This window comes from Littorina saxatilis, linkage group LG17 (genome assembly GCF_037325665.1).
Source record: "Littorina saxatilis isolate snail1 linkage group LG17, US_GU_Lsax_2.0, whole genome shotgun sequence".
NCBI lineage: Eukaryota > Metazoa > Mollusca > Gastropoda > Littorinimorpha > Littorinidae > Littorina > Littorina saxatilis.
This window is the reverse complement of record NC_090261.1, coordinates 28,356,364-28,383,019: the sequence shown is the minus strand read 5'-3', so window position 1 is coordinate 28,383,019 and position 26,656 is coordinate 28,356,364. Positions and strand designations below refer to the sequence as shown.

The following is a 26,656-nucleotide window of genomic DNA, read 5'->3' as shown; positions in this document are numbered from 1 at the left end:
AAAATAAAAAGTTAACAAGAAAAGGAGAGAGAGAGAGAGAGAGAGAGAGAGAGAGAGAGAGAGAGAGAGAGAGAGAGAGAGAGAGAGAGAGAGAGAGAGAGAGAGAGAGAGAGAGAGAGACGCTTTGACAGTTTATTGTCTTCAGCTAATTAAAGCCATATCGACAAAACAGTGGTAATACACGCAATTGAAAATGAACATATTTACATGAAATATTAGAAATGAACGTATTTACACGAACTATTTACATACTTTCTCTGGCACGGTATCCTTGCCAGGTTCTGTACATAGTTTTTACTGAAAAGTTCCGCTCGAAGCCGAAGGCACATTGTTTACTTCACTGATATGTCCTCTACATCTCTGATATGTCCTCTACACCCGCTGCACCTGTCTCGAAAAAGTTTTAGCCCATGTAAATGGTACAGGCTTTGATGAAAGTCAGAAGCGACAGCCGTGCATCATCGATCTCTTTTAAATAATGTCTGTTTTGCACAGGTCGTCAGATGTAGATGGTACTGAGAACTGTCTTTTCTTTATCTAGCAGGTACCTATCGTCCTGCTTGAAAAACCAGTGTACGACAGCATGTTTCCCATGGTCTTTCTCTACTAGAGCACAGTCCAAAACCAATACAATGTCGTCAGACTCCAGCAGGAGGTGTTTCTTGCCATGTCGCGAATCTAACACTACTTTTCGAAAAGCGTTGTTTTTGCCGGGGTCATTCAGTCTTCGTTGTAGTGACCTGTCTTTGATGCTACCTACAGTTTCTTGTATGTTGTGCAGGTCATAAGGCACAAAAAAAAGTCTGTTTACGGTAATATAGGCCCAAAAAATAGGGTCGGTAGGTCGGGATTTTATTTTTGTATTTTAATTTTTTTAATTTTTTTTATAAACCATATTTTTCAGTTATTTTGCCAAAAAACAGACTTATATATATATATATATAGCTATTCTGATGAACACGTGAGGGAATTCGGGGGCTGTGATTGGATGGTGTCTCCTCATCATCAAAGCATATTGCTGCCGAAGTCGGCCATTTTACTCAATATCCAAAAGCATATTGAGAAAAATGGCCGACGCATGGTTCCGGTTTACACATCTGTACCACGCGGCGATGTTTCTATCGACAACAGCATACACTGACAACTTAAAAAGCTGTTTCAACAACTGTGTTGTGAAATCGAATGCATTTGGAGTCAGTTTTTCTTCCAAAGTCAGAAAGCGTGTAGCGGTGTGCATGTCTGCGCGAACATGATGCGCGGAAGAAGTTTGTCTGCTATCAAAACCTGAGATCAACGCATCGACGCAAAAACTGTCATTTTGTAAGTTTGGAACAACAAATCAAGGTCATAACAGCTATATAATCGCTATTATGTTTTCAGCGTAGCAATAGGGTCCGATATTTAGACTCGAACAAGTATAATGCGACTCGTCTTCGACTCGTCGCATTATACTTGTCTCGTCTAAATATCGGACCTTATTGCTACGCTGAAAACACAATAGCTGTTAATATTTATTTTTTTTCTTCCCCAAATGCCAAAACAAAGTCTAGGGTCGCGCGAAAAAATAGGGTCGGTCGGGATACCGTAAACAGACTATTTTTTTGGGGGGGCCTAACCAGAATGTTCAGCCAACGAAAAAAAATGTTAGTCTTCATTTCCCCTACTCTCGTCTGAACACACCGTGTCACACTCACTCCTGTCAGCTGTTTCGCCAGTGTCAGTGCATTTAGGCAAAGGAATGTTGGTGTCCGTGCTCCCATTGTCGTGGTCATGATTTGCACGTGCAGATGAAGGGGGGCGCTCTATGTGTCACAGGGCCGTTGTGTCACAGGGCCGTTGTGTCACAGGGTCTCTGTGTCATAGGGCCGTTGTGTCATAGGGTCGTTGTGTCACAGGGCAGTTATGTTACAAGCACTGTTCAGACAGGCTCAAGATTAGTGTCTGGGTAGTTTCACGCTTTTTGATTTACCACACTTAGTATTACGTCAAAGATGTGCTGTGCATTGTATATTTGGAACATATTTTTGTTGTACTATTGCTACATGTTCGATTGCAGCCAGCTTGTACTTATAATTACCTGCATAGTATACATTGATTTTATGAATAACCACATGTGTTTGCTCATCATGCCTCATCTTCATCATCGTCATCATCATCATCATCATCATCATCATCATCGTCATCGTCATCTTTATCATTACGTGCTCATGTTTTCCGACCTCTTTTTGTTGTTAACTTTTTAACTTTTTTATTTTTATTTTACCATTGTGTGTCGGTGCGTCCCAAGGACAGATTGTAAGAAAAGGCGTAGCCTTAAATCTTAATCCTTGTTAAATAAAGTTCAATAGGGCCTTTTACACCTGGGCTATTCTAGGCGACCTTGACCTTGGCCCGCTGTGCCTCGGGCAAAGTCCGCCACTTTTGCGCGTTGTTTGAATGGTGGAGCTGTACGATGGTGCACAAACATTGCTGTTATGGCGTGTGTGGAAGTGATTTAAGACACCGTGAGAGATCACACATGGTCGGTGTTGGATGGGTACCGTTTTCCAAACCCTCTAGAGATTTAGAAAAGTGCCGAAAATGGATTAAACTATGTGGAAGAACGATCGAGAGGTTCAACATCGAAAAAGTCAACAAAGACACCTACATTTGCACAACTTCGTCGGGGGGCACTTGAAAATGACATGCTGTTTTTCTTCATAAGTATAAATGGAACAAAAAAGATTGTACCATGCTTTGACTTTATGTGCTGAGAGAGGAAGAAATGGTTTTAATGTAGCTTTTTCATATCCCCATAAACCAAAGTGTGATACTGCAGCTAGTTAGCAAAACAATTTCATTGTAAAACTAGACAGCAAGTGACACATAGTGTACAAACCAATGAACACGAAGGCATTTAAGAAACAGGATCATTCTTTTACTCTTGTCTAAAATTTTGAACATGAATCTCACTGCAAAAACACAATCTAACAGAAGTGGCAGAAAAACAAAACTACTTCAGCATACAAATGGCCCAAAGAATATGGTCTGAAATCAGACAAAAAGCATGACAGCTCGGTGCTTGCAGTTGCATACAACAAGAACACAAAAATGAAAAATAATGGTCAAACTGAACTATGTGTCATTCAAAGGAAAAATGGTTTGCCTCAAGGAAAAAGACTTGAGAGACATCACATAACTGTACAAGCTCACAAGAACTATTGGTTGTAAGGCCTAAAAAAAAAATAGATGTGGTTACGGTAACCCGACCTACCCTATTTTTAGGGGCCGATCCTGTAACTTTTTATTACATTTGTCAAAAAAAAAAAAAAAAAAAAAAAAAAAAAAACCGAGTGCAAAAAACGCAATGAAAGCGAAAGCGCCCGAGTCGCACACTTATTTCCCTGTCAAGTAGGTTTAATTTGTACACATTAGAAAAAAAATTAAAAAAAAAAAAAAAGTGATTGCCTACCTACCTACCCTATTTTTTTTGACTATGTTACCGTAACCACACCTATTTTTTTTTTTGGCCTAATCATGAGTACGACTAGACTGAAATGATAAATAATGTGCATCACAGTACTATTCAAGCACTAAAAAGTGCCTCTCACTAGCTTGTCACCAAATAAACAAAGTAGGTTGTAACAAAATTGCAGATTAATAACAAAAATAGTTTAATCAATAATATATATATGTGACTTGTCACACCTGACATTAAACTAGTGATTTCCATCACTATCCGTTTCAGGCATTAAAAATAGTTCAAAGCACCTAGCCCCACATAGAAGTAAGAGGCTCATTCACAAGCTAGTTAAAAGCTTTTCATTCTTTTGTTTTTCTCAAAAGAAAATTCATAGTATGACAACAGTATTCACAGCAGGCAGTTTTAAATCATGCAAGGGCATTCTCCAGGTGTGTTCACGAAATACATTGTAATTTTAAACAGAGACAATTTTCAGTTCACGCGTGAAGATAATTTTACTGACCAAGTTTCTCCCCATATATTTCATAACCCTGCAGGTGAAAATGGGAATACCAGCACAGAATGATTGTCAGTGAAAATTTAATACCAACACTTCAAACTACATCACTCATCATAAAACAGAAACTGTGACTCCAGAGTGGATTTAAATGAAAATCAAAAAGTGGAAAAACTCATACTCTGATAATTGACATTGTTGTCCAAGTGTTTCAAACTACATCACTCATCATAACTTGAACAGAAGCTGTGACTTGGATTTAAATGAAAATCAAAACGCGGAAAAACTCATACTCTGATAATTGTTGTCCAAGTGTTTCAAACTACATCACTCATCATAAAACAGAAGCTGTGACTTGGATTTAAATGAAAATCAAAACGCGGAAAAACTCATACTCTGATAATTGTTGTCCAAGTGTTTCAAACTACATCACTTATCATAAAACAGAAGCTGTGACTTGGATTTAAATGAAAATCAAAACGCGGAAAAACTCATACTCTGATAATTGTTGTCCAAGTGTTTCAAACTACATCACTCATCATAAAACAGAAGCTGTGACTTGGATTTAAATGAAAATCAAAACGCGGAAAAACTCATACTCTGATAATTGTTGTCCAAGTGTTTCAAACTACATCACTCATCATAAAACAGAAGCTGTGACTTGGATTTAAATGAAAATCAAAACGCGGAAAAACTCATACTCTAATAATTGTTGTCTAAGTGTTTGTGTGGTTAAAAAAACCCAAATGTACCTGATCATGAATGAAATCAGAGCAACCCATATGTTCATTAACCATTCACTGCCACTGGTCCATACGTATACTCTTTTCAAAAAGGAGATGGGTATTGAAGAGGCAGTGCTACTGTTAGTGATTCAAAGTGCCATACATCCCATCCTAGTGCTGTGAAATGGGGATATATTCAATATTTCATGGAAGCTAACTAATATAATTTGCATGTATGTGTTCTGCGCGAAGTTAGAATCCGGTTTCATTCTAGAATGGACCGGGTCCAGGTTGGAATTCTAACCCTGCGCAAGTACAGGGGTGCCATTCTAGAATGAAACCCTTGTTGCTGGTCCATTCTAGAATCGGCCGTGCGCAAGGTTGGAATTTGGGTCCAAGTTGGGATAGTCATTTCAGTTAGACTATCACACAGCCAAAGCCACAAATGTGGATTTTCTGTTTGTTTTTGTTTTTTGTGTGTTTGGTTGGGGTTTTTTTCTCGGGTTTTTTACACTTTACTCAAAGACATCGTGAATTGGGATTGTGATGTTCTGAAAGTGATTACGATTTTGAGAGACACTCAGCACTGATCGCTACGAACGGAAATTTCCGGACTGACAGTGTTTTGCCGATCTCGCTTGTAACTTTTAATCTTATTCATATACATGAAGTTGGTCTTCTGAATTGTGAAGATATAATGTCAACTTTTTTTTTAAACCTGTGACAACAGCTCTATAACTCACTCTGTCCTTCTGTTGGTCTGTCTGTCGGTTAGTCGGTCTGACCGTCTGTCTGTCAAAAAAATTGTCAAAAAACCGGACATTTCCGAGAGGGAGACAGCGCTGACATTGCAAGCGGCCGCAACCGGCTCTCATCACAAAAACAACTGCCCTGCAAACAATACCGCCCTGGTAGTCCCCCTTGCTATGGTCTGCCTTTGTTTATTGCGTACTCAGGAGTGTCAACTTTCTTGACATGACATGACATCGCGGCAAGATCGCCAAAGGATTTTTTCAGGGGTAGACAAATCAGCCCCATTTTATCAAAGGGAAGGTGCAGGTGGAGATAATTCAAGGGAAGACAACTCTGTCTTACCTACAAACATTACGGCCCCCTTTATTCAAGGGTTTCATTCTAGAATGGCACCCCTGTACTTGCGCAGGGTTAGAATTCCAACCTGGACCCGGTCCATTCTAGAATGAAACCGGATTCTAAGAACGCGCAGAACATATGCATGCAAACATACTGTGACAGTACTAATACAGTAAAAGCATTATTGAGGGTGAACAGCCTGCTTTGCTTGGTTGTACAGTGAGGAGTAACAATACTAACAATAACAATATGAATAATAACATGCCTATGTTGTGAAATGTAAGTACTTGCCCCCCCCCCCCCCCCCCCCACCCCCGGACACTGGCAAAATCCCAGCAGAATGTCCCCATCTTCGCTGACGATTATGCACAGTTTATATGAGGAAGTGTGCAGGAAGGTTGTCTGCCTCTGTGTCGGTTTTACCTCCGCGGTGTAGACGAAAAACTGTTCCACTTCTGCACATGTATCTCAAGTTGAGCACATGGCCATAAAAAAGGCGATATCATCATATATCTTCAAAGGATTTGTAAGTTTTCGCCTTCTTCTGGTCGAAATCGTTCTTTTTCTCAATCAGATAGTTCAGGATGTCAACAACACCGATCCTGGCCCTGGGTGCGTTTGATGGGTCACTTTTTTCTTCGGATGTAAAAGGATCGCGTGGTGGAAATCCGATCTGTCGAAGTTTTTCGGAAAGTTTTTCTTGCACGTCCTGTCTTGTAAAATCCGGATCGATCAGTAGTTCCAACTGCTGTGCAGTTTTTACAAGTTGCAGCAGACCATCTCGTCTGTATCCAGTAACAGTATCGACAGCGAGTTTGCCCGTACCCAAGGGGAGTAACTCGAAATGACTCTGTTGCGTCCCATCTAGTCAGCGGCGCTTTTCCGGAAATGACCTGCGCTTTGTTGGAATTCCAACTATGGCCGCCATTGTTGGAATTCCAACTTCGCGCTACGCGATTCTGGAAATGAACCGCGCGCAGAGTGAGAATTTTGCTCTTTCTTAGAATGCGATTATTAAATGATAATTGATGGACTACAATGATCAGCGTATGTTTAAAATATCAATAGTTGGTTGTAATAAAACAGATGCATTAGACAAAATCATACCAACTGCTATTTTTCTTACTTACGAACCTTGGAAAAATAAACACTGACTTCAGGCTGAGATCTTTTTGACGTCGTTCTGAACAAACGATCGAGCGCTTCAGTTTGCCATTTTAACTGGTGCTAGTGAAGTTTACCCTTACAATTTAAGTAACGTTGACAACACTCATGCGTAACTTAATTGTTGCTTGATTGTCTTCTTCTTCAATGTACTGTGTTAAAGTTGAAACAGTATATAGTTGGTTTGGGTATGTGTGTGGCTATATTTATGCATCCCCCCTCCACACACCCGCACACACACACCCCAAGCACACCATCATCATCATGCCAAACATCTATGCATGTATATAGTTGGGTTCAGGGTAGGTATTTGGTAACTGTAAGTAGGAGTCAAGGGACCAGTTAACATTTAGTTTGGGTCAGTTTGCACAAAAATGTAACTTACTGAGTGGAAATTGTATTTGCACTTAATTCTTTTCTTTTATCTAAAAGTAAGTATGTTATATTATTGTAAAGTAAAATCCATTAACAAACTCGCTTGATAATTTCTGTGTATTCCGTAAACTTTTGCGTTCTTTATATTTTATTGTCAATACAAAAGCCACCAACAGCATTCAGTATCAAATTCATTATGATATGCCGCCTGCATCTTAACAGGTTTATTGTTAACATTATTGACTGTTAACTCATTGTGACCGGCCATTCTTGTGTCATTGGGAACACCCAGTGTCACAGAAATTGAAGATGCATGTATGTATATGTCCCAAGTGTGTTCTATGAGAGAAAGATTATATTCAACAGCTATATATATGGGCAGAAGCGCAGAACAATTTTTTATTACTTGCTTGAGAATGTGTAAATACTGAGAACAAAATGACATATTTTTGTGTTCAACACTTTTTTCATCATTAGAAACAGTTTAAGTAATGGTTGTGAACAACTTGTCCTGGTGGCACAAGATCAACAGGAGGTACCATAATTTTCATACAGAGGGTGTAAGAATTTGAAAGGATTAAAGTCAGTTAATGCAAAAATTAGCACTAAATGTGTGCTTGTGTGCATATGTGAAAAACCTGGTACAGTGTAATATGGTATATTTGAATACACATCCAGTTTCAATGTACATAGTGTCTGCCTATCCCAATCATTATGATGCTAAGCAAGGTGTGTGTGTGTTTTTTTGGTTTTTTGGGGGGTACAAGGGATGCTCTTATATTTCTTTGGAAAAACTGTGCTATGTTATATGTGCTACATTTTGTGTGCTTGATTGCATCATATAAGTTGAGTATGACTTTTCTTTGAATAATGCCTTTTGGTCTTTGATAAACAAAGGGAAGGAAGCACTAGCTGCCAATGCATACATTTCATGATTTGTTTAATTAAATTCACACACCACACAAGAGAGGTAGCTTTCTCAGAAGGAGAGAAGGTCACTTTTTTCAACCAAAGCAACAAAGCGAAGACCAAAACAGAGATCAATGAACTGAATTTATAAACAAACAGAATATGAAAACAAACTTATGACTGTGATTAATGGCTTTACACTACATGGGTGGGAGTCTGAATTTTGCCTGCGACTGAACTTTTTATATTTAGTCAAGTTTTGACTAAATATTTTAACATCGAGGGGGAATCGAAACGAGGGTCGTGGTGTATGTGCGTGTGTGTGTCTGTGTGTGTGTGTGTGTGTGTGTGTGTGTGTGTGTGTGTGTAGAGCGATTCAGACTAAACTACTGGACCGATCTTTATGAAATTTGGCATGAGAGTTCCTGGGTATGAAATCCCCGAACGTTTTTTTCATTTTTTTGATAAATGTCTTTGATGACGTCATATCCGGCTTTTCGTGAAAGTTGAGGCGGCACTGTCACGCCCTCATTTTTCAACCAAATTGGTTGAAATTTTGGTCAAGTAATCTTCGACGAAGCCCGGACTTCGGTATTGCATTTCAGCTTGGTGGCTTAAAAATTAATTAATGACTTTGGTCATTAAAAATCTGAAAATTGTAAAAAAAATTAAAAATTTATAAAACGATCCAAATTTACGTTTATCTTATTTTCCATCATTTGCTGATTCCAAAAACATATAAATATGTTATATTCGGATTAAAAACAAGCTCTAAAAATTAAATATATAAAAATTATTATCAAAATTAAATTGTCGAAATCAATTTAAAAACACTTTCATCTTATTCCTTGTCGGTTCCTGATTCCAAAAACATATAGATATGATATGTTTGGATTAAAAACACGCTCAGAAAGTTAAAACAAAGAGAGGCACAGAAAAGCGTGCTATCCTTCTTAGCGCAACTACTACCCCGCTCTTCTTGTCAATTTCACTGCCTTTGCCATGAGCGGTGGACTGACGATGCTATGAGTATACGGTCTTGATGAAAAAATTCAGTTTCATTCTGTGAGTTCGACAGCTACTTGACTAAATATTGTATTTTCGCCTTACGCGACTTGTTTTTACTGCCGGGGTCCAAGGGCCGCCTAGGCCTTGGCGGATTGCAGGGGCAGCACGCAGCCAAAAACGAATTTTAGCATTTAAGGTGAGGATTAAGAAGCCTCGCCTGGCTTTAAAACGGAAAAAATAACAAGGTTGGTTCAGGTACTCAAACCATAACATCTTGTTAATTGAAGGGATTTATGCACGTTTTTAACACCTCACATGATTACAATTATATAGATTTTTTTTGTTCGTCCCACATGCATTATGTTTCATTTGATTCACTCTGAATCACTTCTCTGTCTTAGTAGGAAAGCCGCATGAAATTATATATGTCATTATATTGAGACAAGAAAAGACAATTCATACATCATGATGCTTGAGGAGCAATGCACACACACACTCACACCCTAGGTCAAATGCTTGTCTTTGACCCCACAGTCTCACAGGAACACCAACACAAAGAAATCAGTGATGCAAATCAAAACTTTAATTCTCCCACAAAAAAAACACATAAAATGTATGAGCACCAATGAACACACACACACACCATTTCATTTAGTTTTATACACACAAAATGGAAAGGCAAACATCATTAGGCAAGTTTGTTGTTCACAAATACAGAGATACAAAAATTAGAAGATGGAATTCAGAAGAAATGTTCAAGGGTAAAAAAATATTTTACGGTGCACAAAGCTTTCATACCCACAATAATGACATTATTCAGGATACAGCCTCAGTTGCCTTATTGATTAAAACAAAGTACGTTACTGCTTAGTTTGTGCTGTTTGCATGAAAATGGATCGATGGCAAAGAAATCACAAAAGACTGCAAAACGTAACTTATAACACCACAATTATCACACAGCAGAGGCAAACCTTGGTAACTGGGGTCAAACGGTAACGCAAATCTCAAAAGTTACAGAAGATACTTGTTTGAACTTGACAGTCAAACACACAAAAAACTATACTTCAAGAAAATTACAAGAAAAAAAATTAGTGACATCATTATGATCACAAAGCAGAAGCAACTAGAAAATTGGGGTCAAACTGTTCAGCACTATAATGTCACAGAAGACACACTTTGAAATTGGCACACTGACCCAACATATAGACAGCACTAATAAATTAATCACATCACAATGATCTCACAGCAGAAGCACTACTTGTAAACTGCAATCAAACTGTACAGCACATCTAAATGCCACAGTAGAACATGTCTGTTTAACACACACACACACAATTAAGAGATACACATAACAAATGAATCACATCTTCGTAATGATCAGCAGAAGCACTACTTGTGAACTGGGGTCTAACTGTACAGCACTACTTAAAACTCACATTCACAGGAGAACACCTCTGTAAAAACTTGGCACACCCACACACAAAAATAAACAGACGGCACAAAAAAACCTTAAAAATTACAAAATACATCCATTTAAACTTTGCACAAGAAACCATAAGACAGACAGCAAAAATAAATGAATCACATCTTGATGCTCAGCAGAAGCACTACTTGTGAACTGGGGTCAAACTGTACAGCACTACTTAAAACTCACATTCACAGGAGAACACCTCTGTAAAAACTTGGCACACCCACACACAAAAATAAACAGACGGCACAAATAAATTAATCACATCAAAATAATCACACAGCAAAAGCACTACTTGAAAACTGACGTCAAACTGTACAGCACAATTTAAAAATCATAAAATGCCTCTGTTTAAACTTTGCACAAGAATCCATGACAGACAGCAAAAATACATTAATCACATCTTGATGCTCAGCAGACGCACTACTTGTAAACTGGCGTCAAACTGTACAGCACGACTAAAAAAATTACAAAACACATCCGTTTAAACTTTGCACAAGAAACCCAGTGCCACTATGAAACAACAACATGATTTTTGAAAACACATACACACATACGTTCTGGACACCCCCTGAATATGTTGATTTAAACATATGGAAAATGTAACAAAGTTGTGCAATGCAATAATGACACAACGCAGTGACCCCAAAATGTGACAGGGGTATCTCAAACTAGATTCATGTTGGCTATCAACTACAACTACCCTTGAAGTTTTCATAGTTACAAAGCTTAAGATTCAATAACATCTGAGATAACTTCAACGTTAAGTTTTATGAAACAAACATGACTGGCCCCCTGTGACCCCAAAACTTGACAAGGGTCAATCAAACTTAGGTCAAGTCTGGAGATTATCAAACACTAGAAGTATACAACTACAAGGTTTCAAACCTGTAGCTTCAAAAACATCTGATATAGCTTCAACGCACAAGTTTTAATCCAATGAAACGAACATGACCCCGCTGTGACGCCAAAATTTGAAGAGGGTCAACCAAACTGAGGTCACTTTGTAAGATCTTTCTTTATTTGGTGTTTTATGTTGTTGTCAACCACGAAGGTTATATCGCGACGGGGGAAGGGGGGAGATGGGATAGAGCCACTTGTCAATTGTTTCTTGTTCACAAAAGCACAAATCAAACATTTGCTCCAGGGGCTTGCAACGTAGTACAATATATTACCTTACTGGGAGAATGCAAGTTTCCAGTACAAAGGACTTTGTAAGATCATCGAACCCTAAATTTTTCAGAGGTCTAGCTTGAAAAACAACCAAGCTAACCTCAAATGTTAAGTTTTTTGGCCGGATATATGGATTGACACATGTATATGAATTCTTAGACTCGCCAATTACTCAGGTGAGTCAATAAGAGACGATTTGGAAAGAACAACAACATGATTTTTGAAAACACATACACACATATACTGTTCAAAAAAAGAAACGCATAGCTTGTAATATTTGGTTAATTTAGTTATATGGCTACAAGGATATCCACCAAACTGCAGAAAATGTTTATCTGGTCGTCGACCTTTCGTCCATTGCCACAAGTGAGCTCTGCACGTGACGCATGCGTTATCAGTGGCTACAATGTCAAAATTGCTCATTTGGCATGACCACTCGTCATGCTTCAGTGTAATCTCGTGAAACTCGGGGAATATTGAGCTCTCACCATGTCTTCCAAAACCCATAAAAGCGGATTGTTCGCCACAAAGAAATCAGACGACAATTCAGCGACGAAAGATGGCCCGATTGAGCAGAGAAGACCGCCAAATTGCATTGGGTCGTTTACAAGCAGGCCAAAGTCAAAGTGCAATCGCCAGGCACTTCCACGTGTCCCAGAGCACCATCAGTAGACTGTGGGTCAGGTTTCAAGCCACTGGCTCCGTTGCTGACTTGCCACGAGCGGGAAGACCAAGGGCGACAACTGCTGCTCACGACCGCTTCATACGGCTCCGCCACCTCCGGAATCGTTTCCTGTCGGCCTCATCTTCTGTCCAGGCTCTCCCCGGGCCACACCGATTATCGGACCAGACCGTGCGGAACCGCCTGCATGAAGCTGGTTTGAGAGCTCGCAGACCTCACAGAGGAGCTGTCCTCACCCGCCGCCATCGCCAGAACCGAGTTTGTTTGTTTATTTGTTGCTTAACGTCCAGCCGACTACGCAGAGCCATATCAGGACGAGGAAGGGGGGGATGAAGGGGGCCACTTGTCAAGCGATTCCTGTTTACAAATGCACTAACCCATTACTTGTGTCCCAGCAGGCTTTAGTAAAACTAAATTAATACCTACTGGAAGATTACCAGTTTCCAGTATGTTAAAATAGGCTTAAGCTATCTACTGCTGGACTTACATCAGAACACTAACAGATTAAACTATACATGAATCGCGAGACAAGCGGCAAGATAAGAGATTTTTGGAAAAAATACAGGTGAATGAGCAAGAAGGCAGAAAAAAGAAAAGAATTCATGAAGAAAAAGAGAGCATGACAGGAAAGAGGAACCAAAAATCTACCTAACAGCAAACTAGAAAGCTCCTGCGGTTCCAAAAACAGGAGGGGCCTTTAATTTCATAACCGCAGTGCCCCACTGCGGGACCAGAACCGAGTGCAGTGGGGCAACCAGCACCTTCGCTGGACCGTCCGGAATTACTGGAGACACGTGTGGTTCAGCGACGAGTCCTACTTCCTGCTCCAGCGACATGATGGTCGGAGGAGGGTCTACCGGAGAGTAAACGAACGTTACGCGCCCAACTGTGTGGATGAGGCACCCGTTCATGGTGGTGGAGGCGTCATGGTGTGGGGGGCGATCAATACCGCTGGAAGGAGCACCCTGGTGCACGTCCAAGGGCGCATAACTGCCCAGCGATACGTGGAGGAAATTCTGCGCCCACACGCCCTTCCTCTTCTGGCTGACCAGGATGCCATATTCCAGCAGGACAACGCTCGCCCGCACACAGCACGACTCACCACCCAGTTCCTCACCGACCACCATGTCCAGGTGCTTCCCTGGCCATCCATGTCGCCAGACATGAACCCGATAGAACACCTCTGGGATGAATTGGACAGACGTGTGCGCAGGCGAGAAGAAGCGCCAGCAAATCACCGCGATCTATTGCAGGCACTTCAGGAGGAGTGGGACACCATCCCACAGCAAGATATCCGGCATCTGATCCAGTCCATGCCCAGAAGGTGCCGGGCAGTTGTTGCTGCTCAAGGCAGTCACACCCCCTACTGACTTGACAGCCTCGGCACCCAATCGTATTGATTGACTGATTGATTTGAAGATGCAATGAACTGTGTGTGCATTCAACTGTGTCCATACCAAATTTCAAACAAATAATCTAAATATTGGATTTTCTGTTAATTTTTTCGAAAAATAAAACAAATTTGGCAAGTAGCAACTATGCGTTTCTTTTTTTGAACAGTATACGTTCTGGACACCCCCTGAATATGTGCAGAGAAAAGTCTGTGAGTGAACATCATACAGCACTAATGAACAAATTGAGAAGGAAAAAACCCCATGCAGGGGGAAGGTAGAAGACATAAATCAACACTTCCTCATCAGTCCTTGCACACAACACACACAAAATGTACATCTTCTGCCGAGACCTCAGCTCTCGTCATCTCCACCCCAGCACAGTCAAAGTGGCACCAGGAGTGACATTTCTCACTCTGCACCCAGTCTGCCAAATCCGGTTTTGAGCAAAATGGCATGCCGCACATGTTTTTTTCTCGAGGACGTCCATGTTGCAGAAGCCTCTGATGACTGTATTTTCTGAACATCTGGCAGTGACATTGTCGCATCACAGCCACTGGAATGTTTGCCAGAAGCGACTCAGCATTCTGCACATAAGTAAGCAACAATCATAGCAAAACAACTCATTGAGGTCTGGATATATTAACAACAACAACAACAACAACAACAACAAACAACAAACAACAGATCAAGTGGACACTTACATAATTAACTGAGAAATACTGAGAATTCAGAGCGCAAAATGATATTTCTTTATCATATTATATATATATGCTGTTGTAACTATAGTGCTTTCTACTGGAATTAAGAGAGGGTACAAGTTCTACAACTGACAGATGACACTTGTTAAGTGTTACGATTAATCTGCATGAACAGTACAAAATGAATGAATTAAATCTAAGCAAGACCAATGTTGTAGGAATCAAAGGAACAAGGAAGTTTGGGGGCAAATATTGAAACTAGTTATATAAATATATATTAATGAACCTAATTAGCTTCTGTCTGAAGTAACTGAATAAATTTTAAGCCATGAGTTGTCATTGTTCAGATTAATTTTAAGCAAGATTAGTGTAAAGTTATGAACACCTTCATCTTTTATTACAATGATAGCTGAGCACTTAAAGTTAAAGAATATTCAATTAAATTGTAACTATGTCACGGTGTAACAGTAAAGTTATGAACAACAAAAGGTAATAACTTATTTTTCGGCCTGTGTTTAAGGTTTTAACTTGATTTCTGACTGGTTGTTGACATGGAAACCAAAATGTTTGACATGGATATGTTTTTGTTGCATGTCTGTGTTATTATAACTAGAGTATTACAGAAAAAAGTACAGAGAATGATACGAATCATTTAAACTTTAAAGGACTGAAAATGCATGACTCTAATGGCAGGCACACAGCTCGTATTACATGGACGATTGTTTAGGAAACCTGTTACACATTGAATTATCATTGATCACACATGGTTGCATAGAACTTTGAAACTGAGTTTTATTCACTGGATGGACCATAGAACATGTCATCTGATACTTTCAGTCTCAATGTCAACAGAAATTTGGCTGACAGTGACACTGACAGCCATGGAATCAAGAACAGTTGAGATAACCATAACTCATTAAATGTACAAAAATAAACATGCGAAAAAATAAATAAAACAACATAGCGAAATACTTTCAGTCACGTTTCATAACTACGAACTTACCTCTTCAGTGTTTGCTGGGTATGCAGAGAACGTCGTTTAAGTCCAATCCTGGAAAGTTCACGAGCTGAAACTTCTTTTCACGCACCCACCACTTGAACTTCGAAGACTTCCCATCTTCAATGTGGTCCGTACGTTTTGTTTTTAGAAACAGCACAATATTGTCTAATTTCTTCTGCGTGAGCACGGTTGTATTTTCTGCGTAAGTTCCACGACAAAACTGTCCACCTCTTCCCTGTGGTCACCCATCATGGTCAAGGGCGAGAGGCAGACTGGCGATCAGACTGGCATCGCTAGTCGAAAGGAGGGCCATTTCTAGAATGAGTCGGTGCGTTTCCGGAAATGACGCGCTTTGTTGGAAATCTACTGAGGCGTGACGAAGTCCCGCGAGATTCCAACTCTGCCCCGGATTCTTACTATGCGCCCAACAACTCAGCGCGCGATCAGCTGTAAAAGGCCAATTCAATTCAATTCAATTCTCTCGGGCGTCGTGTAATTCGAACGCGCGCAACGCGTGAGAACATGCATGTATGTATGTATTTGTGCGCATGTGTGCGTGTGTGTGTGTGATTGGGTGCGTGTATATAAGCCGCGTACGGGCTTGGACAACGGGTACAGCTAGTATTTAGATAAAGTCGCTTTAGTCCCTAGGTGTTATTTATGTGTTTGTGGATGTAAGCTCATTGTTAGCTGTATAAGGTACAAACTACTTCTGTCTAAGTTCCAACACGATTAGTGCATATCGGACAATGACAAGAGAGCTGGATACTGTAAGGGGATAAATATGAGACGCAAAATAGTAGGCCTAAGTTCTTCTGTCAACATAAGGCACAAGTCCTGCAGAAATATACAGGAACCAAAGGAACCACCAAATAGAGCTTATTGCTGGCATAGTATAAGATTACGACAAGCAGGGAATACATCACTGAGCGAAGTGGATGCAAATCATGATTCATCTTGTCATGATATTTAGATTTCTAGAACATAAGCGTTTACACACACACACACACACACACACACACACACACACACACACACACACACACACACACACACACACACACACACACACACACACACACACAAAACCAACAACAATTTTTTTATTTAAATAATTTTTTTGTTTGTTGGGGGGGTGGGATTGGGTGGGGGGGGGGGGGGGGTGGGGGGTGGGATTGGTTTCAACCAAAAAACAATAAAGATTCGTCAGAATCACATATGCAGAGATCCACCAATAAAGTCTATAAACTGAGCTAGATATAAAGACAAAAAATAGAAATTCCGGGTTTTAAGTATTAACCAGTATTGTAACAAAAGTCCTATAAAAGAGGCTTTGAGCGCTGTGACACAACGGCCCTATGACACAGAGACCCTGTGACACAACGGCCCTATGACACAGAGACCCTGTGACACAACGGCCCTGTGACACAGATACCCTGTGACACAACGGCCCTGTGACACAACGGCCCTGTGACACAACGGCCCTGTGACACATAGAACCGCTCCCCAGATGAAGACGGGGGTGTTTCGCTCTCCAATGTCACATTTTCTTGTCCGTCTAGGCCTACTTCATCAGTTGATTCGATAGTCTGGTTTTTTAATGATGGTGGCGAAACATAAAATGATGGTGAAAATGAACTCGTCTCTCTTTCCGCAACGTGAGGTGTTTCGTGTCGTTGCTGGGCTCGTTTTCGGTCCCGTCGAAGCTGGCTTGGTGGTTTCCGTCTGTACGAGTTTGTGTACTGTTGTTGGTCGCCATTTTGGGGTGGGCTGGTTGGAGACAGTCGGACAACAATGGTTGTGTTCTCCTTTTCAGCAAAGCACTTCCAGGACGTCAGTGTGTTCCCTGCCAGCAGGATGCTGAATAGGTTTTCCAAAGGTGTTGGGAAGCCAACAACTGGAGACATGATGGAATTTTAGCTCAAAAACTTTCGAAAAAGCGAGAGCTTTCCAAAACCCTTACTGTCGGCAGCAAGTCTCGCGAGAGAGAGAGAGAGAGAGAGAGAGAGAGAGAGAGAGAGAGAGAGAGAGAGAGAGACAGACATAGAGAGAGACAGAGACAGACATAGAGAGAGAGACAGAGAGACAGACAGACAGACAGACAGAGAGAGAGAGAGAGAGAGAGAGAGAGCTAGAGAGAGAGAGAGAGAGAGAGAGAGAGAGAGAGAGAGAGAGAGAGAGACAAAAAATCTGGTTAACCTTGTGTCCACCCCTTCAGCATTAGAGTTGGTAAGTCACCTACTCTAGATCATCGGGTTTTTTTGTTCTTAAAATGGCGTACTAAACACAGGTTTAAAAATAAAACACGCTCTCTATTTGTTTTCTTCAAAGATGTTTTATTCAGGCAATTTTACATTTTGTCATGCAATGCACAGAAATTACATAATGTCAAAATGGATATGACGGATACAAAACATATTCAATACAATGGACAAGCAGTTATAATAAATACTGTTCCCCAAGGGTGACGTATGAAGCCCACTTCAGCATACATTGTCCACCATTCATTTCTGTAAAGTGGATATGTTTATCAATCTTGTATGTGTAGGCCAGTTACTTAAAATAAAAATCAATATTGGCTGCATTTTAGCACCACTCTAAGCTAACCGTTAAAACAGGTTTACAAGAAGTGCAAATATAACTCTAATCAATAAAACTGAACAATATTTTTGAATACCGCTTTACTTTCAGGAGCTAAAAGCGTCAATAGCGGGTTTGGAATTACGGCAACTGTCTCCGGCTCCAGCGTGCGGATCGAAGGATTTGCTGCAAGCAGTCATGGGCGCTTTATCCACCGATGGCGGGGTGCTTATCGGTAGCAATGTTCTTCTAGCTCGTTTCCCGAATCAATTCACAGGACAGACTAGCTCGCTTTTCGCCTTCGCACCCAACTCAGCCGACAAAACCCAAGGTATAGCTTTCACAAAAAGTGGTTTCGACGAAGCAACAAAGAACTCCTACCTCGAAACAATCGAAAAAATCGCACCCAGTAAAAATCAAAACGACAATAACTGCGTGACGGTGGAAGCGTACAACGCGCGCCCCGACGACGCAGTCTGCGTCATCTTCAATGACGTCATCATCAACCCTCGTGACATCATCGAAGCCCAGACGCCCTTCGCGGAGCTGGCTCGCTGGCTCTTCTACGGGAGCCGGGCCCCTGCTCTGCCCAAGCAGGACTTCGAGAACCCCATTCCCCGCATCTCGCACTTCATTCGACTGAAAGGCAGCAAGAAGCCAGAAGACCGCGGGATGTACAACGAAGAGTTCAGCTTCAACCACATGGTGAACATACTAAGTGCTCTGTACGTGGCGGGGTTTGAGAGGGTGTTTTTGCACCTGGAGGGGGAGGAGCCTAGGGGACGGTGGTGGGAGGAGGTGAAGAAGGAGAGGAATGTGACTGTGATGAAGGCGGTCAGGCCGAGCTCTGTGTTTCAGACCAAGGTGGACGTTGTGCAGCATGTCAGTGATGTCTTGAGGTGAGTTATATGTGTGTGTGTGTCACTGTGTGTGTATGTGTATGTGTGTGTGTGTGTGTGTGTGGGGTGTGTGTTATGTGTGAGAGAGAGAGAAAAAGAGAGAGGGAGAAAAAGAGAGATAGAGGAAGAAAGAGAGAGAGGGAGAGAGAGAGAGATAACAGACATACAGCCAAGGCAGACAGACAGTCGGACAGACACATACAGACATAACAGAGAGACAGCTGTTCAGACAGAGAGAGACAGAATAATAGGAAGAGAAATGGAATATGCATGGCTAGGACGTATTTGAATCTATATCCGTGAGAAATTGAAACGTGTTATTGATCTCATGTCATGGTCCAACCGCCCCCCAAAAAAACAAGTCGCGTGAAGCGATATAAAAACATTTAGTCAAGCTGTCGGCATCAAAATAACAGATTAACACCAACAAACAGTCATCGCCGAGACTATATTTAAGATAGTCTCGACTCCTAAAGACCGAGACGGGTCACGCTCGTCTCCGCGTAGCGTGCAAACGCATTACTTAGGCCTACTTAACCTATTTTCTGTAATTCTGAGCACATTTGTAGAGTAAACATGATTATGTATATATATATTTTGGAATTCAGGAGAAATTGAGGAATACGATGTAATCATTTTTAAATCTGTTAGTGAAAATTCGATTTTAATGACAACTTTAATGAGCAAACTAAATAACTAGTTTTTAAGCCTCCAAGCTGAAATGCAATACCAAAGTCCGGACTTCGTCGAAGATTACTTGACCAAAATTTCAACCAATTTGGTTGAAAAATGAGAGCGTGACAGTGCTGCCTCAACTTTCACAAAAAGATATGACGTCATCAAAGACATTTATCGAACATACTCAGGAACTCTACTGTGAAATTTCATGAATATTGGTCCAGTACTTTTCTCTGAATCGCTCTACACACACACACACACACGCACATACATACATACATACATACATACATACATACATACATACATACATACATACATACATACATACATACATACATACATACATACATACATACATACATACATACATACATACATACATACATACATACATACATACATATACATACATACATACATACATTCATACATACATACATACACTGAGCACAAAAAGTTAAGGATATTTTTTCAGTGGTATAGCCCAGATGTTAAACAGCAGTTTTTGGTTCAGAAATATACGTGTATTTGAAGAGCAGTCTTTCTTCTGCTCAAAAATGTGTTTCCTGGATCTGAGCAATATTTGGGTATGACGTCACATGTCCGTGACCACGCCTACCCTAAAAAATGGCGTTTTTTGACGGCATGATTCACTTTTAACCGTCGAAACAGTGACTTAAACTGAATGATATTTTACATTTTTTGCATCAAAAAGTTTATTTGGTGTCTTTTCTAACAGTTCATGCACATTTCGTTCAAATCCGCCGCGCAGTCAGGTTGATCCAGCGTGTAAAAGAGGGCGACCACAATCCTGGAAAACAGCCAAAAATGCAGGGTTAAAGATAATGTAAAGCAAATCTTTAAAGAAGCAAAAATGAATGCACCTCTTGTTTTAATTACGTGTGGCCAACTGAACATCGCCGAGCAACTGTTGTGTAGGATATTCTATTCTCTGCAGGGAAATAGTATCCTGGGTCGATACAAATATATCAGCTCAAATGCGTTCAGTTGTGTGTGTGTGTGTGTGTGTGTGTGTGTGTGTGTGTGTGTGTGTGTGTGTGTGTGTGTGTGTGTGTGTGTGTGTGTGTGTGTGTGTGTTAGTTATTTCTTTATTTTATAACGCCTATTTGCTCTGTCATTATTCCCTTGACATGTTTATTTTTATTTTTAATTTTTCTATTTTTTTGTGCACTTATTTATTTTTTACAAGGACAACACAAGCAAACAATGAGGACATTATGAACGTACTAAGCTACCTGCTTAATAATAATACAGTCAAATAAGAATTCAGTCAAAGACATGTTTTTTCAATGTTTTCTTTTAGGGTATATGTCCGTTTAGGTTTTCCAGTATTTTGTAATTTTGTATGATTAGTGTAGACATCTTTAACCTCTGTTTCATGTCTGTTTGCAATTGTTTGTTTTTAGTTGTCACCATTTTGTGTCTTAGTTTTAGCAGGGACTAGGCGTCAACCTAAAATGTCCATTCTTGAGATATAGAGATCGTTATTTCTTGTTTTCTCTCTTTCTTTCCCTATATGTCCCTTTTTTTTCTATGTCGCACCCCCTCTATTTTGCTCACTAATACCCTGTCTGTCTGTCTCTGTCTCTCTCTCTCAGTTGAAGACTTAATGTCATATGCTCTCTATTTCTCTCTAAGTTGCAGACTTAGGTGTCCTATGCTCTCCATTTCTCACTAACTTGAATATTTAGAGTTTTATGCTCTCTAGTTGTCTCTATGTTGAAGATTTAGTGTCTTGTGCTATCTATTTCTCTCTAAGTTGAAGAATTACTATCTTATGCTCTCTATTTCTCTCTAAGTGGAAGACTTAGCGTCTTATGCTCTATCTCTCTAAGTTGAAGATTTAGTGTCCCATGCTCTTTTTTTTTCTTTTTTTCTTTCTTTTTTTTTGCCTCAGTTGCATGCAGTCCGCTTCAAGCTGAAAAATAAATGAAAAGAATGAAACCCTAAGTTATTTTATTTTTTATTTATTTTTTTTTAAATTTTTTTTTTCTCTTTTTTTTCTCTTCTTTCTTTCTTTCTCTCTACAGCTGAGCGTCCTTCTTCATTGGCGTTTTATAAATTTATCAATTGTATGTGGTTTTCTACAATGGACAAAATCTTGCATCTTTAATGTTGGTTATTGTCTTACATATATGTCTGTGTTTGGGTTAACTTAGGTGTTGTTTGTGGCGGTGTCATAATGGAGTGTCCCATGCTCTGTATTTGTCTCAAATTTGAAGAATAAATGTCATATGCTCTGTATGGCTCTCTAAGTTGAAGACTTAGTGTCATATGCTCTCTTATGCTCTCTAAGTTGAAGAATAAATGTCACTAGTGATACCCGTGCTCCGCACAGGATTTTTTCTTCTTCAATAATTACAGAGTTAATTGTGAATAAGCAACAACAAAAACGTGTTCAATGTGCGATGGCACGCGCGTACAGAACAAAATGCCATACATTTATTGGGAGAGATAAAAAAAAGGGCACAGTGGTGGTTTGGCCATGACTTATGCAGTGACAACAGTAACATATTAAATTTAGAAGTAATTGCGAAAAAGTTACCCAAAAAAAGCGCTAGCACACACAGAACAACAAAATGTGATAAAACATCAAACCTAAGAAAAGCAGTGTTCAATGTGCAATGAACTGCAAACCATTTACACAGCAGCAAACATGTGACGCTTTCTGAGATTTCGGTCAATGTAGCAATATTTTCTTTTTACCAGGCTCGGCGCTTGAATACACTTTCTTTCTTTGTTTTCTTGCGTAGCTGCTCGCCATTAGTAATGCAAGAATCTACAGCTTGGTGAAGGTGGACAGTTACGAAGGAAAGGCTAAATGCGACAAAACAAAAGTGGCTACATTGACCGAAATCTCAGAAAATATGACACATGGGAGTGAAACAAACACATAAGCACAGCATTAAATGAGCAAATAGCTATAGTGTGCACAGTACACAAAAAGTTTTACACATCAGCAAATAGGAATGAAAAAGTAACCCTGTGGTAAATATACAGTGGGTTTTGTGAACAATAACATTTTTACAAAAATATAAAACACCAATTATATAATTGGGAAAGAATAAAACAGCGTTAAATTGTGCCCTTTTCTGAGATTTCAGTCAATGTGGACAGTCTGAGAATTCAATCAATGTGACAATCATTTTTGTCACGCTTCAACCAAGATGATGAATGCTAGTTAAAATGTGTAAAAGAATATATAACACCAATCATATAATTGGGAAAGAAATCTTCTCGTCGCATTTCGCCGACAGCTCGAGTCACCCACAATGAAACGTTTGTACGATTGACTGGACTTAAACGAATTAGCGGCTACATTGACATAAGTGAGGGACATAAATGTGCCAAAAAATGTGCCCAGAGAACAATAGTTGTACACATCACCATATGTATGTCTTGAGACAGGAAAAAAAAACAGCACTAAATGGAACAAAATTTGTACACTTCAGCAAACATGTGAGTGAAAAATAAAATGTTAAAATGTGAAATTGGTTCTGCGTTCTGCGAACAACAAAATGTTTACACATGCATTTTGCACAGAGAACAAAAGTTTACAGATCACCATGCACATGGCATTATGATGGTTAGGCCTGAAGAAATAAATTTGCTTTTGTTTAATATTTCTCTTGGGCTGCAAGCCAGCACAACATAATTAAAGCATTTCATTTGCCAAATCAGCGCCACCAAAACTGATAAATAGGACTAAGCATGGAGTATTCATTGCAGGGGCTCTTTTTTGTTACATTTAGTCAAGTTTTGACTAAATGTTTTAACATAGAGGGGGAATCGAGACGAGGGTCGTGGTGTATGTGTGTCTGTGTGTGTGTGTGTGTGTGTGTGTGTGTGTAGAGCGATTCAGAGTAAACTACTGGACCGATCTTTATTAAATTTGACATGAGAGTTCCTGGGTATGATATCCCCGGCCGTTTTTTTCATTTTTTCGATAAATGTCTTTGATGACGTCATATCCGGCTTTTTCTAAAAGTTGAGGCGGTACCGTCACACCCTCATTTTTCAATCAAATTGATTGACATTTTGGCCAAGCAATCTTCGACAAAGGCCGGACTTCGGTATTTCATTTCAGCTTGGTGGCTTAAAAACCCCTTCACTGCCCACCCCGTATGTAATACGTGGTCATTTTCGGTTTGTCGTACGCCCATAACCGTATCTCGTACGTGGGATTTGTGTCAACAACATTTCAGGACATTTCTGAAAACTAAATGGGAGGTAACCACTGTCCAAGTACTTGTAGGGGTTTTAAACACAGTTCTTTCCCATAGACCGTTCGGATAAGTTACTACCACGTGTTGAAAACTGTGTTAGAAATTTGGAACCGACTATAGCATTCACAATGGCGGCCGAAAGTCGGACCTCAACTCGTAGACCTGTTTTCAAGCGATACAGTGTTCGGGAAGCTCTACAAGAAGTGATTTATGGATTACCACACAGAAGAATACTTTTATGAGCTGTAATGTGAGTACCTGATGTTTGACACTAGTTTTAGCTGTGATTTGTGTGGTTTCACGTGCTGCAATGTGTGTGTGTGTAAGTCTGGAAACTGTAATTTTTGACAAAAATGGTCATTATATCAATTTTTACTATAACAATCACAAACAAAGTCCAATGATCATGTCATCCTATAATAGCCAAGGGTATAAGCAAAACACATGTCAAAGATCTAAAAGATATCTCAATAAATGATCGAGCAGTGAACAGATTAGTGAACCTACCGAAGAAAGCGAAATTTTGCCCTGGCACACAGCAATACCAAAATGCTGTTATACTGTGGCAGTGAAGGGACTTTGGTCATTAAAAATCAGAAAATTGTAATTACATTTTTTTTTTATAAAACGATCCAAATTTACGTTCATCTTATTCTTCATTATTTTCTGATTCCAAAAACATATACATATGTTATATTTGGATTAAAAACAAGCTCTAAAAATTAAAAATTATGATCAAAATCAAATTTCCGAAATCGATTTAAAAACAATTTCATCTTATTCCTTGTCGGTTCCTGATTCCAAAAACATATAGATATGATATGTTTGGATTAAAAACACGCTCAGAAAGTTAAAACGAAGAGAGGTACAGAAAAGCGTGCTATGCAGCACAGCGAAACCACTTCCGCGCTAAACAGTCTCGTCAGTTTCACTGCGTTTTGCACGAGCGGCGGACTACGGTCATTGTGAAAAATGCAGTGCGTTCAGTTTCATTCTGTGAGTTCCACAGCTTGACTAAATGTAGTAATTTCGCCTTACGCGACTTGTTTGTCATGCTGTGTGCCACACGCGTTGCAGTTGTCGCCGTGTGTAGAGTTTAAGATGATGTGATTCCTATTCTTATGAAGACAAAGTTGATCTCCCGAGTTACACCCCCGCAAAAATGTACATGATTGCCCATATGGTCTTTGTTGATGTTCTTTGTCTCGTGACTTTATCGATATGTCGCAAAATGATTCCACAAAATTCAAAACAGGGATCAGATTTTACCCGCAACTACTGACTCTGAAAAGGTTGTGAAAAAATGGGTTGAATGTGAATGTTTATTCCTGAGACAATGGTTGGAGAGCTTCTCCCGATGTGACTGTGTCATCTGAAGTGGACTGGGTTGCGTTTTGTGTTGCATCTTGTGTTGCATCAAACATGTCTGTGGATTGTGTTGAATTTTGTGTTGCGTCAATCATGATTTTACTGAGCGTTAGGTCGTCGACGTTGTCGAGGTGGTTTGATGTGTTTGTAGGAGTACGAGTGCTTGTTGCTGCAGGGTTGTTTAGTGCAGCGGTGGGTGTAGATGAACGTAGTGCAGATGAAGATGAGCTGGCCGTTGCTGCAGGGTTGTTTGGTGCTGGGGTGGGTGTAGATGAACGTAGTGCAGATGAAGATGAGCTGGCCGTGGCTGCAGGGTTGTTTGGTGCAGCGGTGGGTGTAGATGAACGTAGTGCAGATGAAGATGAGCTGGCTATTGCTGCAGGGTTGTTTGGTGCAGCGGTGGGTGTAGATGAACGTAGTGCAGATGAAGATGAGGTGGCCGAACTGGAGGCGTTGATTTTCACGCCTAAGATTGGTTAGTTGTGTGAAGTCTTTGGTCGCTTTGTTTTTTGCATCTGACAATTGGTTGATGATGGTCTGGAAAGATTGCTTTTGTTTTTGTCGAAGTCGGGGTACTGCTTCACAGGCCAAGTTGTGGTCACCGTCTTGAAGTGAGGTCGCAGTGAGTTGGTCGTTGGGACGCCATATCTGAAGAAAATGAAAAACATTTTTAAAAAATTATACCTTATACAAAGGAGTATGTGTCACGTTTCAATATATCACAGAAGGTGATTATGAACGGTTAGTTACTGCTAACTAACTAACCACACCACGATCCACTCTCGCAGTCATACAAATAGATAGAATCAACAAAAGTATAAGTTTCAGACGCCTGTTTATATACTAACTCGCCACCTCCCTCGAGACTTCACTCTAAAAGATGTTTTTACGTTCAAAACGTAAAACAGGGGTCATTGACAAAATGCCAGTTAAAGATTAGAAAATGATAATAACACGCTGATCCCGTGTATAGATAGGAAATATACTGTTCTGTCAAAAGCGCTGGTTAATGCAGTTGTCACAACCCACGTCGTCACCACTCAAATATAATCACAAATGCACAAGGTGACCTGGTGGTTAAAGGCGCAATGACATGGTGCACTAAGCTTTTCGTTACGGAGTGGGCGACCCGTAAATAGTCCTTCCCCACTACTGCTTCGTTGATTGTAGTGCCAGTCGGCGTTGAACGAAGCAGGGATCCGTGGGGAAATCAGGCGCCTCACTCAGCTGCTGA

The 26,656-nt window shown here is 40.2% G+C and overlaps 1 protein-coding gene across 1 annotated transcript in view; it reads left to right on the top strand.

Moving 5' to 3' along the window:
- The window catches only part of LOC138953787 (uncharacterized), a 73,065-nt gene that overhangs the window by 16,446 nt on the left and 29,963 nt on the right, over positions 1-26,656 (top strand). Inside the window, exon 5 of the mRNA XM_070325694.1 lies at positions 18,339-19,126. Coding sequence (XP_070181795.1) covers positions 18,339-19,126 — 788 coding nt within the window. The remainder of the gene's footprint in view (positions 1-18,338; positions 19,127-26,656) is intronic.